Below are 14,906 nucleotides of genomic sequence, written 5' to 3' on the forward strand. Positions count from 1 at the left end.
GAGTGGAGTATTTCAGCCTTTAAACCAGCATTACTGCAGCAGTTTCTGGCATGGCACATACTAGGTTTCCTGTTGAAGTGCTGCACTGCTCCTGACCCCTGAGTGTGTGAAGCCCATGATTACCACTGCTACAATAGAGCTGTAGTGGGAGATAATTGGTCAGTAATCCCCTGGAGTTCATGCCCAGCTCATTTGAACTGGCCTGGCATTACTTAAAATATGCAAAGAGACATCACATCCTCTGGGTGAGCTGTGATATTGTGTGCAGTAATCAATATACCAGCTCATGGGAAGGTCATCTTCCAGGGTGTACAAAAAAATATCTTACACTCTAACAATGTTTGATCTTTTTCCAGTAATGGAATTGATTGGAGACCGCTTCAGTTAAATTTAGATAGAATGTGTGTTGTGAATGTCTACACACATTTTTTTCCATAGACACTACAGTATAGGATGTCAAATTATATATATATATATATATATATATATATATATACACACACACACACATATGCATATACATACAAATACACTCATCATTAAAAAGGTTAATGATCATCATTACTCCAGTCTTCAGTGTCACATGATCTCCTTAGAAATCATTCTGTTGATATGGCTTGAGCACCACATTTATTATTATTGTTATCAATTTTGATAACAATTATGCAGTTTTTTTTTAGGATTCTTTGAAAAATAGACAAAAAAAGTATTACTGTCCTTAGACTTTTGAATGGTAGCATAAAGATTATTCAGATTATTAGATTGTTCAGAGTATTAAAATGCCTACTGTCCTACTGTCCAATCAGCATCTAGGTTTCTCACAAGGCTGGCTCTGTTCCCATGTCTGTTCCACACCTTTAACTCTTCATCAGCAGTTTTTTCCCGTTTGTGCAACGGTGGGGGGTGGGGGTTCTCTCTAAGCAATTGTGATTTTCCAGCAATCTGCTCTTGAAGAATGTTTTAAAGTATTTCAAAGATTACTACACTGTGAATGCTGGCGCACACAAAAGGGCCGGTACCTTGGTAGAAAGCCATAAAGAGAGGTACCTTTTGGCCACTCATTGTGGCTCACTTTTATTTAGATGAATGCTACATTCTCAGACACATTGAGATTTATACAATGTTTTGTCTTCTTGCTTGTCACATTCTGTTTCAGCTGTTAAAGAAGCTTTTGTTTCGGCTTTCCAATATAGATTGAACTTTGAGGAAGAAAGTGCTGACTTGAGGGTTTCCTCTGATGGAAAGCAATTTGTTACCCAGCATTCTTGTCTGCACAAGTATGGACATGATCAGTATCATCATAGACTCTGCCTCCCAAACACAATGCTATTATATGTAAGCCTAAAGGATCTTTATTGCTTAGAAAGATTCATCATGGCATACTCCCACATACCACCAGTATAATAAAAATAAGGAGACTCTAAATGGATATATATGATTTATTGCTGCTAATTATATATTTTAGTTTATTAATTGCCACCCTCTTTTCAGTCATAAAATCCTCGGTATACATTGCAAGTGTCACAAATACAGTGGACAGACTGCATAGGTGGATTGGACTTTTTGGCACTGCATTGAACTGGTTTACATCTTAACATTCAGAACGTTCCCCATGTGTACCTGGGTACTAATAGATCTGAGACTGTCCCATTACGACTAGGTGTCCCTCTGGGGTCAGTGTTGGGTCCTATTCTGTATAGTATTTATATGCTGCCTCTTGGGCAGATTATCCAGAAGTATGGCCTGGGCTGTCATTGCTATGCTCTCGAAACCCAGATTTATATTTGCACTCAGCCTTATTTCACTTCTGCCTCTTCAACTCTCTCTGCTTATAAATAAATAAAGGCATGGGTGAAACATAACTTTCTTAATTTAAATTATTCTAAAAATCTGTTAATCGACACTCCAACCTGATGCAGAAAGGCTTTATTACATCTAGACTTGATTACTGTAATGCGCTTTTTTTAGGTCTACCGGCAAATTCCATTAAGAGGTTGCAATTTTATACAAAATTCAGCTGCTCGTATCTTGACCCAACACATTACCCTTGTGCTTCTTCAACTGCACTGGCTCCCAGTTCAATCAAGCATTGGCAAGCTTATTTTGTCAGTCATCTTTTCTTCTGAAATGGGGTCATGCTTAAAAAGCCAAATTACTCACTTTTTTCTGTGTTGTCCTTCCCATTTCTCTCTTTCAGAATAATGAGATTTTAGAGCTACAGAGGAGCAGGATGAGAGAGGAAATAAGAGAGTATAAGTTCAGAGAGACCAGACTGCTGCAGGACTACACTGAACTGGAGGAGGAGAACATCACTCTACAGAAACTAGTGTCAACACTAAAGCAGAATCAGGTATACTTTACTTACACACACTAATTGTGAAACACAATGTCATTCTATATGAGCAAAAGCCACTATAGCGTATACTTACATGTAGTCACTTAAATGAATTGGCTCTATGCTACTTACAGAGGACATAGCTTTTGTAAATATTTGTAAATAGTTTTTCTTCACACTAGCCTGTCAGATTTCTTGCACCAAAAATGTTTAGCCCTCTGCTTTAAAATTAAGCAGGCTGTACCTTCAAGCGTAACATGATTTGTCCAAGTAGGTCATGTTTCTGGTCTGGATCACCATCCTTGTTGATCCTGAAACAACATTCCTATTAACCAATCAAATTTGAGGGCTAGGTTTAAGGCTGGGGTTCAGTGGTTACAACAACATTTTCATAATGATTTTCTCTGATTTTAGGAGGATAAGAGTTAGGACTGTGGTTTTATAGGAGGATTTGATGGGAAAGCATGTTCACCTATAAACATGTTCTACTTAGGGGAAATCACAGTGTGTGTACTGCCAAATTACCTCAGATGTAATTGGATAACATATTTTTAAGTAAAATGAATATGAATACACCCACCAATTTGCAGAAAAAGAGTATTAATAATAATAAATAAATAAAAATGATTGAACAACAACAACAAAAAACTTTAGTGACATTTCAGCTAAATGTTTTCCATAATTATATTTACTTAACAGATTTTAAGTATCAGTATATATAACAATATACAAAATATTATACATTCTAATATTATAATCTGTTTTAACTATAAATATATATTCAAATGCTAAAAAGCGTTTATGTCTTGTTTTATTATATTCTTATATATTTATTTATGTGCTATATTAGGTACTGAGGTCAGCAATTTAGTAAATTAAAAATAAAACAAAATTATAAATATAATAATTTTCAAATTTACAGGTGGAATACGAAGGTCTAAAGCATGAAATCAAAGTACTTGAAGAAGAGACGGTGCTCCTCAACAGCCAGCTGGAAGATGCTTTGCGCCTGAAAGATATTTCTGAAGGCCAGTTGGAGGAGGCATTGGATGCTCTGAAGAGTGAGAGAGAGCAAAAGAACAATCTCAGAAAGGAGCTGGCCCATCAGCTCAGCCTGACGGAGAGCGTGTATGGAGCCAGCACTCACCTGGCCATCTCTGCCGTGGAGGGTTTGAAGTTCGCAGAGGAGGCGGCGACCAACGGCACGTCTGCATCCGGGTCTAGCCCCAACAATGAGGACAGTAACCGGTGTAATGACTGCAATGGGCATGGACCAAAGGTGAATGGAGAATATCACCGACCGGGAGGCAGGAAGGGAGAGGTGTTGCACCCCGTCTCTGATCTCTTCAGCGAACTCAACCTGTCTGAGATACAGAAACTCAAGCAACAGCTCCTACAGGTTAGTCACGTGACACTTAAGGCATAAAATATGTAGGGATTGCGACAAAACCAGATGATGAAAATAAGCTGGAGAGCAACATTTGTTTAATTGGATTTATTTTAATGAAACACATTAATCAATCTTAAACATAGTTAATGCAGGAAAATCCGTAAAAAATTCCCCACAAAAAATATTTGAAAAGAGCTTATTACAATGCTTTACATTTTAACACTAGGGGCCCTATTTTAACGATCTGAAACGCAAGTGTCAAAGTGCAAAGCGCAAGTAACTTTGTGGGCGGATCCCGGCGCTGTTGCTATTTTCCCGGCGGATAAATGACTCTTGCGCCCGACGCAAATCTAAAAGGGGTTGGTCTGAAGTAGCTTCATTATTCATAGGTGTGGTTTGGGCGTAACGTGAAATAAACCAATCAGAGCGTCCTCTCACATTCCCTTTAAGAGCAGACGCGCTTGTTCCATGGCGGATTGCTATTATAACGGCGGATTTGCCAGGCGCACGCAGGAGCGATTCACAGCCGAGGAAACCGACGTTCTCGTCAGGGCCGTAAAACACAGAGAAGTGACATTGGGGATGATGGGAGAAACCCACCCAAATTATCTTCGGTTAAACAGGCGTATATTTTGGGTAGTAAATGTGTAGCCTAATCTAGATTTTTTTATTTTTTTATCTAGATAGATCTTTTTCACATCTTCACGGACACAACAATGATTTCCCTCGTGTGTTAATATTTTTTTCTTGTTATAGCCTAATGTATGATTTTCAAAAATGAAAACTGCTGCATCTGTTTAGGCTATATTAGAGAATCAAAGTGGATGCGGGTTAACATTATGGCCAAGCACGCGCCCTTAAAATACCATATCACTAACGCGCAACGCGCCACTGTCTTTAGACTGTTTTTTTCCTGGTTAATGGCGCAATTGCTTTCTAAAACTGGAAAATAGCACCATTGAAGTTTTGCGCCGGAACACGCCTCCTCTTTGCGCTGAACCGCCCCCGGGAGCGCAAGTTCATTTCCTAATTTACCGACGTGCGTCTGTGGAGGGAAAAGTCCGCTGTGCGCGGGTGCAAAATAGGAATGATACATGCGTCGGTGTTCAAAGTCAATTGTGCTGGGTGCAAGATAGGGCCCTAGATCTTATTTAAATATCATGTTGATATGCCCTCTAACATTTTTTTTCTCAATTGTTTATTCCATTCTTTTTATTTTTGTCTGTCAGAATGACTATTTAGTTGTTCATTAATTCATGCAGGCCTTTTTAGTAAATATTTTGTCTGTTTTTGCCCAGATATTCATAGTCAGATAAATCATCACATGAGGGGTGCTTTGGGGGAAAACAGCTGTTATCCAGTGCATTAATGGGCAACTTGACTTTTCATTACATTTTGGTGGCATCTAATGCTACTTTATAAACAAACACAGATACCTTAAAGCTTAGACATAAACCATTGTGCGTCCACTCAGTTTCAACGGACATCTAAGTGATGCCTTCCTCATTAGCAAAAATACCTTACCTGGTATTAAAGAGTTTAAGTGTAAATTTGAGTGAAGGAAAGTTAAATGCAGTAAATGCAATGTTCTATTTTGTGCTTTGGGGTGCTACTGTCAGGTTGATTACAATTATGAGCGAGTGCTTTGTGACTGTCCATGTAAAAGCGGGACACAGAAATGTGTGTGTGTGTGTGTGTGTGTGTGTGTGTGTGTGTGTGTGTGTGTGTGTGTGTGTGTGTGTGTGTGTGTGTGTGTGTGTGTGTGTGTGTGTGTGTGTGTGTGTGTGTGTGTGTGTGTGTGTGTGTGTGTGCGCGCGCGCGCCACGGGCATATTCAGCAAGAAAGACAGCATGGGACAAGAATAGAAAATCTGCCAGTGCGGACACAGAAACATAGAGCGCATCAGCTGCTTAAAGGAGTAAATGTAATGGTACATGTTTAAATATAATAAAAACATATATTATATAAAACAATATATAATTTATTAAAATGTATCATTTGAATTTTAAGATCAAATTAATTACATCTACCTGTATCTGTAATGATCGGTTGAAAACACTATGGCCATTTGGTCATGTATGATTTAAAAAAAAAAAAATGTTACCACACATAAATTCATCCACATAGTCTAAACAGATCAATTTCATGATAAGTATTATATAACATTATATAGCATTTAATGGTCTCCTCTGGGGAATGTGGCTGCAGTCGTGTTTTCTCTAGCTATGTGGGATTCCCATCAAATACATAGCCAGAAGCCTGTTATTGCAGCCTCCTATTGGACAAATTAGCTGCCACAGTATTAGTTCCTATTTAGATGAGCATTTTACACATTTATATCACTGCTTGGCTATAATGAATTGTTTTCTCACCCCTCAAGCAACTGTAATTGCCTGGCATGTATCCAAACAAAAAGTGTTTCCTCATCCTCCCCTATATTGTTCTTCTTGGATCCTCTCCAGTGAATAATCGATTGGGTTTCGCTATCTCAGCCTCAAGCATTAGATGGCTGACGCTTCTGATACAATGAGTGATCAAAAAGCAATTAAGCAGCACTTGAGCTCAATGACAGGAATCACATGTCTGCATTTATGCTAAATTTGTGACAAGCAAGCTTACACACCTAACTATCACACCTGTCTGTTGCGTGGAATTTCAGATGAAGTGAAATATTCCATGTTTTTTTGGTTTAAAAATGTTCTATCAATAATATTGTAGATAAGGTCTTTACTAGAGAAAGTGAATTAAATTAAATTAGGCTCCTATGAAAAGCTCTTTTTAAAGGTATCATGTAATTCAATGACGGACGGTTGCCTTTTTGTTGACATTTCTGTGATTAGTGGGAGTGGGACTAACCATTCTTGAGAAAATATTGTTCAAGCCTACACTTCTTTGAAATCCAACCCTTGTATTTATTTGCCAAGGAGTCAAGGTTTGGTTGGTAAGTATCACTTACTCACCTGCCGGTAAATCTTTACATTATCTGGACCGAAAAAATCATCTTTGTCCATTGGCAGCAATTGAAAAGTAGCTGTGTTCAGATGGGATAAGATGTGAAGCAGCATACATAAGAATTTTTCATTATATTACAGTATTATAGCCAGCCGAGCTGCATTTCTTTGTATTAACTCGTGTACTACTTTAGTTTGTACTTGAAACTTGGCATTGTGTACTGCAAATATTCTTGACATATTATAAATGGCTTGTGATGTTTGTCATTTGTAAGTTACTTTGGATAAATATGACTGCATACGTTTGGGGTCAGTAAGATTTTTTTTATGTTTTTGAAAAAATCTATTATGCTCACCAAGGCTGCATTTATGTGATCGAAAACAGTATATTATGAAATATTTGTATAATTTAAAATAACTATTTTCTATTTTAATATATTTTAAAATGTAATTTATTACTGTGACGGAGAGATACATTTTCAGCATCATTACTCCAGTCCTCAGTGTCACATGATCCTTCAGAAGTCATTCTAATATACAGGTTTCTTGTATACAAACAATACCGGATGCGCGCGCATTCTAGAGGCAAGACCGCTATATGTTATGCCGAGTTCTGTAAAAGAACATTGTAATTAACGTAGATTTTGCATTGTTTGTAAATTCTTGTTGACTCAATAATAAACTGCAATTTCAGAGTTGAATCTGTTTGCTTGTGTTTCATTTGCATATTAATATAACATTATGTAAAACGTTAGTTAGTTGACTAGTATGAAATTGTCCAACTAAGTTTGCGAATCATAAAAACCTGACATACTCTATTTATTTAGGTTAGTTTACAGCACAACAGCTCCGGGTCATCTCTGCTTCTGCTAGATATAGCCGTAAAGAGTGTTGCTTTCTGCCTCTTAGATGCACGCATCTATGTGATGACGTTGCACAGAAACCCGTGTATATGCTGATTTGATGTTCACTGAATATTTATTATTATTATCAATGTTGTTGAACTGCATTTATTTATCTTTTGTAACATTATAAATGACATGACTCAATTACTGTCACTTTTGACCGATTTACTGCATCCTTGCTGAATGAAAGTATTTAATTAATTTGAAAAATACTCTTACTGATCCCAACATTTTTAACGGTAGTGTAAATAAATGGCTATGCTAACGATAGTATTTTAGACCTTCTTGGTATTTGCTAACTAGCTGTGTCTTCTTGTCTACTAGGTTGAGCGAGAGAAGGCGGTTCTGCTTGCCAACCTGCAGGAATCTCAAACTCAACTGCAGCACACGCAGGGCGCCTTAACTGAGCAACACAGTCGCGTTCACCGTCTTACGGAGTGTGTCAATGCTATGAAGCGACACAGCGACAAGGAGTTTGACACTGAGGAGTCTGAGAAGGCCGACGGGCCCATAAACGGTTGCTGCGAGTATGAGACGGACATCAATGGAATAGAGCTTCTGGAGTGCAAATACAGAGTTGCCGTGACTGAGGTCATTGACTTGAAGGCGGAGCTTAAGGCTTTGAAGGAAAAATATAACCAGTCTGTGGAGAGCCAATCAGAAGAAAGCAACCACAGCGAAGGGAAGGTCCAGGCTCTCGAAGAGCAGATGAAATGTTTGGAGAAAGCCTGCCGTGAGGGCCGCGAGCGGGTTAGCAGTCTGGAAGCAGAGCTCCGGTGCGCTTCGGGTATGGCTAGCGAAAGTAACGGTATGCTGAACGCAGCTCAGGACGAGCTGGTTACATTTAGTGAGGAACTTGCTCAGCTCTACCACCATGTCTGCTTGTGCAACAACGAGACGCCGAACCGCGTCATGCTGGACTACTACCGCCAGAGCCGGGTCACGCGTAGCGGCAGTCTCAAAGGCCCCGAGGACCCAAGAGCCCTGCTTTCTCCACGTTTAGCTCGCCGTCTCGCGGCTGCTAACTCCTCAGACATGTCCAAGAGTCCTCAAGACTCTCCATCAAAGGAACCCCTTGGAGAAGGAACTAAAGGGGAAGCAGGAAGTCCCAACAGAACCCCCTTTGGTTCGCCAATAAATGGTTCATCTCATTCGCCCTCCCCAATACCAGAGACAGGTGATCTCCGCAGGGAGCCCATGAACATCTATAACCTCAACGCGATCATCCGTGACCAGATCAGGCACCTGCAGAAAGCTGTGGACCGCTCGCTCCAGTTGTCTAGGCAGAGGGCTGCGGCACGAGAGTTGGCGCCCATCCTCGATAAGGACAAGGAGATTTGCATGGAGGAGATCCTGAAACTCAAATCCCTCTTGAGCACCAAAAGAGAGCAGATCGCCACCTTGCGTCTTGTCCTGAAAGCCAACAAACAGGTACTGTAGAAGGTCAAGTTTATATGTTTTTTGCTACACATCCCAATATCTCCTGTTGTGTTTGGTCTCAAAGAAAAGCATACGCACAACTTCTTTTTAGACTGCCGAGGTGGCCCTGGCGAACCTGAAGAGCAAATATGAAAATGAAAAGTGCATGGTGACGGAGACAATGATGAAGCTTAGAAATGAACTGAAGGCCCTCAAAGAAGACGCAGCCACCTTTTCCTCACTGAGGGCAATGTTTGCCACAAGGTACATTTCCGGCCATTATGGTCTAATATAATTGAGGACATCCAAATTGTAAATATTTTCTTTTTACATACACATTCCTGACCCTATTATTCCATGATTCTTCAAAAAATATTTTATCTTTGCAATCTTTCTTTAAAATCTACTTGCTCTAACTCTTAAACTACGTGTCTGTTCGTCTGAAATCACCTAGGTAGGAAATAATGTTAAAAAAAAGGTTTTTGATCGGTTGAATTAAAATAAAAAATATCTAAAAGCTTGTTTTGTCTTTTTATCATTCTAAGGCCCCCAGATTGAGAACCACTGTTGTACAGCGTGTTCTGATGTTTTGTTTAATCCGAGTCATTTTGAGTTTCTCTCTCCCTCTTTCTCTAGATGTGACGAGTACGTAATTCAACTGGATGAGATGCAGAGGCAGCTGGCTGCCGCTGAAGATGAAAAGAAGACTCTGAACTCCCTCCTGCGAATGGCCATTCAGCAGAAACTGGCCCTCACACAACGCCTGGAGGACCTGGAGTTTGACCACGAGCAGTCGTACTGTGGCCGTGGAGGAAAAGTGCCAAGAATTAAGAGCAGCCCTCAAAAAGTAAGTCATCGAACTGCACTCACTGCTCCCCCTAGTCCCACTGCATCGGTTTCAAAGCCTCCTTCCTGTCTGTTCCAAAACAATACGGTTGCATCAGCCTGTAGCTCTCCTTCACTGGATGTTCCTTCTCCATCCTCCTCCTGGACCTCCTCAGCCCAGCCGTTTTTCCTCGGCCAGTCGCAGTGGAACCTGGGCACTCAGACTTTGGTCTTAGACCCACAGACGTTGAGTATAGAGTTTTGTCATATTGTTCATAGTGGAGACTCTGGCCAATCTGATGCTCACGTTCCCAGGTCTGCTCCGACTTCCCCTTACCGTTCTCCTGTCCTGGGCGCTCGCCAACCGTCGCCACGTTCCGTGAGATCTCGCATGCGCTCCAATGTGACTCAGTTCACGCCTTCGGCTACGTCAAGAAACTCTCTAGTCCAGCCTGGGGTTACCAGAATCCCTAGTACTGACCCTCAGTAGGTGACACAGTTTAAGGACAGACTGGTTTCCATCTTATATGAATGTTTGATTCAACTCAGGGATATAATTGATACTACTTGAAATTTCAACAATTATGTTTTGCTAACTCTAGATACATTTGGGTCACATAATGGCTTTGTGGGATGGTACTTATTAATATAATAATGTATAAAATAAGATTAAATCAGAAATTGCAGTACCTGTGTTTGATGTATTTTTTGTGGACTGGGTAAGAAAACAGGTTTTCCTAGCATAATAGCTGGAATCTGCATCAGTAATGTCGGATCATATTGGAAGAATTATTCCTTAAAGCGAAACAGGTATTGATGGGTGCATGTATCTATTGGAATATCATCCCTGCATGTGTGCTTCCATTTCATGGCTCGATGAAATGGGTGCTACATACTGCATGCCAAGGAGTTAGTTTGTGTGATGGAGTTTTCAGTTCATTTTTTTGCATTAGCAAGCAACACATATGACATAACTATAGCTCCATCCACTGGTGACAGTGTGCATTTAAGGATAGAACAGTTACCTTTGGCTTTATATCCATATTACATCAGTCTTGAAGCTTTGTGAGTGTTTCAATGTGATTTATATTGGAATCATGAGGAGTAGCCTATCTATAATCACATTAAACCTGTTCTAAAGATAAATTCAAACTGCTGTGCCAGCTAACAGAAAATGCTCAGATCCCAAGGCACCCTGTATGATAAAATGTGCCAGAGAGAGCTGTTCTATTCATGGACGCGGCATATGGCAATGCAGGATCTGCCATATGCAAATGCGGGGATGGGTTCTTGCATATGCTGCCTGCTGCCCAGCTACTGCATTTCACTGAGCTGTAGCCACATCAAATTTGTCATTCATTCATGAGTCATTCTAAGAAACTGGTGCCTTTTCAAGTTTGATAAGGATTTTTATAAAGTAAATTTCTTAATGATTTTAAACATTCTCTCATGCTCATGTGTTTAAGTTTTAAACAAATGTATTGTGCCATCTCAAGCTAAATGTATGAATTTTAATGTATTTTAACAAGGTTAAACGGGTTAGTTCACCCAAAAAATTTAATTCTGTCATTAATTACTGACCCTCATGTCGTTGCAAACACATAAGACTTTCGTTCATCTTCGGAACACAAATGAAGATCTTTTTGATGAAATCTGAGAGCTTTCTGTCCTTCCATTGACAAGCTACGCTTTACGCAACTACCACTTTGACGCTTCAAAAAGTTCATAAAGAGATGCCCAAATTTTATGAAGAGACACAATCGCTTTATATGATGAACATAATAAAACATTCATCAACTCACACATCAGTTGTTGTAAACGAGGCTCAAGCTTGTACGCTTGATGTGCGAGAACCAATGAGGTTCATTCTTGTGTTACGCAGCACGTTTGAACTTCTGCAAGAACCAATGAGATTTGTTCTAACGCATCAAGCAAGTGTGGTTGAGCTTCTGTTTATGTTCGCTGATCAATGTTTATATTTATATTACTGTTTTTTGTTTGTTTTTTTAAATCAATGAATATTAAATAAATGTAATCCCATTAATCTTTTCAGGAAATTAACACTTATTGTCCACTCACTCATTTATTAAATGAATAAAAAAAATATAGAGAGAAATGCTACTTTTTATTTACATATTTCTTCATCAAAATGTGAATATTTGCTAATGTAGCAAGGAGAATGCCAGAAAAATTTGCAACAAATAATGGATGACAACTTTTACTTTCATATATAATACAAAAATGGCACTCGCTTTTTAGAATGACCTTTGTTTAAGAAGCTGTGGGCCAAAAAGCATTTGACAAGTCGAAGGTTCAGAACATCTGTGTTAGTATTGCTCAATCAAGACTGACCGAGATACCACAGTTCTGTGGTATTATGCTATCATGCAGTTCTGATGGTAGAAAGCGGTTCAATTTACATGTAAAGACAAGCCTTTGGAAAAGAGAGGTGTTTTTCCTACGAGTGATCAGAGATTTCAGGTCTAGTTTCGTTTTCTAAATTTGCTGTTTCCTGTGCCTTGCTTAAAGATATGTGATGTGTATTGTGTATAATGTGACTCAGTAGATAGTGTTAGTAGTGTAATGGAAACCAGTCTGATCCGCTTCACCTGTGTCACCTTGAAGTAATATGTCACAATGTACAGTATGTCAAATAAATCGATTACATTCATGCTCTAGAGGCGTAACACTTTTATAAATAGATTACAACAGTAACGATACCCCGTAACATAAAAACACTTTTTATTATTCCTGGTATTGCCCCTGAAAGAGCAGTGGACGTTTCCAATCTCTGCCTGCGGGTGTCAGTGTTTCTAAATTTCACAACCTTTGCCCATTACTGAACGTGTCAAATGCTGTTTTGCCCATGTTAATCAAACCACAGAGCAATAGTAGTTTTTTTTATCATATTGGGGCTGTAGTTATAATTGTTTGCAGTATGGAGATGGTTATGTCCGTAATGCCTTTATACAAACAACAACCCATTCCAACCTAACAAGTGCATAGCAACGTTTTCAAAAATGTATACTGGTAATGCTAGCAATGCCCTGACAACCACACATAAAACACTAGCATCATGACGACGAGTTTTGCACAAGAACTACGCACATTGAAATGGTAAAATTAAAAAATTAAAAATTATTTAAATGTCTATATATTGCTCTAGATGTTTATATGTGCTCTTAGCTAGACAGCATCACCTATAATGTTTTAAACCTTACTTTTTGTCTTGTTAAAAATGTAAACGTGTGTATATGCACTCTCTCATTAACAAAGCTGCAGCACTGTTGTATATCATTTGTGCCTGACGTTTAAAAGTTTGAAGTCTGTATATATATATTTTTTTTTAAGAAACTAATACATTTAATTGGAAAAGATGCATTAAATTAATTGAAAGTGGCGGTAATGACATTTTTTGAATATACAACATACTGTTGAATATGAACTTTCTATTCATCAAAGAATCCTGAAAAAAAGTATCGGTTTCCACAAAAATATTATGCAGCACAACTGTTTTCAACATTGCTAAGCAATGAGCATCAAATCATTTCTGAAGGATCATGTGACACTAAAGACTGGAGTAATGATGCTGAAAATTCAGCTTTACCATCACAGCAATAAATTACATTTAAAAATATTTAAAAATAAAAACGGTTATTTTAATTTGTAATTATATTTCACAATTTAACTGTTTTTACTGCATTTTTAATCAAACAAATACAGCTTTAGTGAGCATAAGGACTTCTTTCAAAAACATTACAAAAATCTTACCGACCCCAAACTTTGGAACGATAGTGTTTCTCTGTTTAACAGAAGGTTAATCCACCTTGCTTTCCTTCTATCTCTGCACCTGGCATTCGTCATGAATGTACGCAAATATTATATTAGGTGTTAGTTAGTATAACAGCTCATAATATCGTGTTACTTTCTCTCATTCTACATGCTCTGCGTGTGATTCTGCATGAGATTAACACAGAATCACACCCATGCTTGTTAGGCCATGTCATATTTTCCTCTGTGCCCGTTTATGTCTGTGTTTGTGTCACTAACCCTGACTGTCACACCTCTGTATATCTGTCTAATTTATCAGTCTCTCTTAGATTGTCAGCAGCCTTCTGCCTCAGTACCGCCAACCTCCCCACAACTGAGGCGCGGGAGGGCATCTACGGGCCACAGGTAACCCGTCCTTTGGAGGAACTTGCTCTATGCTGCGTCCTCTCACTCTATTTCTCACAAAGAAAGATGTCACACCTACTGTAGGGCCATGCAGTCACAAGTATTGTTAACAGCACCACCCACTTGGTCACACTTTTACAATGCAATTGAAAAACACTACTGATTAAAAAAAAATGTTGATGATGATCCTTCGGAAATTATTCTAATATGCTGATTTGGTGCTTAAGATTTTTTTTTTATCATTATCAATGTTGAGAAAATGTAAACCGTGATACACTACCATTTAAAAGTTTTACGGTTTAAAACAAAAAAAAGATGCATGAAATTGTTTAAAAGTGACAGTAAACACATTTATAAAGTAACAAAAGATTTCTACTTTACCGTTATTATTAACTGAGCACCAATAATAAATGTACCAAATCAGCCTATTAGAATGATTTCTGAAGGATCATGTGACACTGAAGTCTGGAGTAATGGCTGCTGGAAATAATACAGGAATAATTTACATTTTAATATGTATTTCAATACAGAACAGCACATAAATGCTGCCTTGGTGAGTCGACTGTTAAAGTGACTTCTTTAACATTTGAATTATTCCAAACTTTTGACCGGTAGTGTATGCAAATAAAAAATGAAGATGCCCTCTCATCCCTGTGCCGACAACATTCCTTTCTTCTTCCCAAATACTTTGCCTGCTTAAAAGCTACTAGCTTTTGCATGTGCCCCTGTGTGTCTGTCAAAAGTGAGTTAATGCTTATGTCAGAGCTACTGAATGAATTATTTACATGATTCTTTTTCTATAGCAATTCCTCAATATTAACAGGGAACAGAATATGGCGATTTCATTTTACAGCAACTTATGGTCTCTGTTTCTCTTTTTTCTCTCTTCTGGCTGTGCCGTTTGT

General features: G+C 38.7%; 1 protein-coding gene across 5 annotated transcripts in view; it reads left to right on the top strand.

Moving 5' to 3' along the window:
- bicd1a (bicaudal D homolog 1a) overlaps positions 1-14,906 on the top strand; it is a 34,958-nt gene that overhangs the window by 18,227 nt on the left and 1,825 nt on the right. The window contains exons 3-9 of one of the 5 annotated variants that reach the window (XM_079621053.1): positions 2,198-2,350; positions 3,258-3,734; positions 7,906-9,012; positions 9,113-9,264; positions 9,637-10,071; positions 13,926-14,001; positions 14,617-14,902. In XM_079621053.1, coding sequence (XP_079477179.1) covers positions 2,198-2,350; positions 3,258-3,734; positions 7,906-9,012; positions 9,113-9,264; positions 9,637-10,071; positions 13,926-14,001; positions 14,617-14,790 — 2,574 coding nt within the window. In that variant the 3' untranslated portion in view covers positions 14,791-14,902. Of the gene's footprint in view, positions 1-2,197; positions 2,351-3,257; positions 3,735-7,905; positions 9,013-9,112; positions 9,265-9,636; positions 10,449-13,915; positions 14,002-14,616; positions 14,903-14,906 lie in introns of those variants that run through there. The other 4 variants (XM_079621056.1, XM_079621055.1, XM_079621057.1 and 1 more) reach the window with 4 other exon arrangements.

The sequence above is a fragment of the Phoxinus phoxinus genome, assembly GCF_949152265.1.
Source record: "Phoxinus phoxinus genome assembly, chromosome: 8".
NCBI lineage: Eukaryota > Metazoa > Chordata > Actinopteri > Cypriniformes > Leuciscidae > Phoxinus > Phoxinus phoxinus.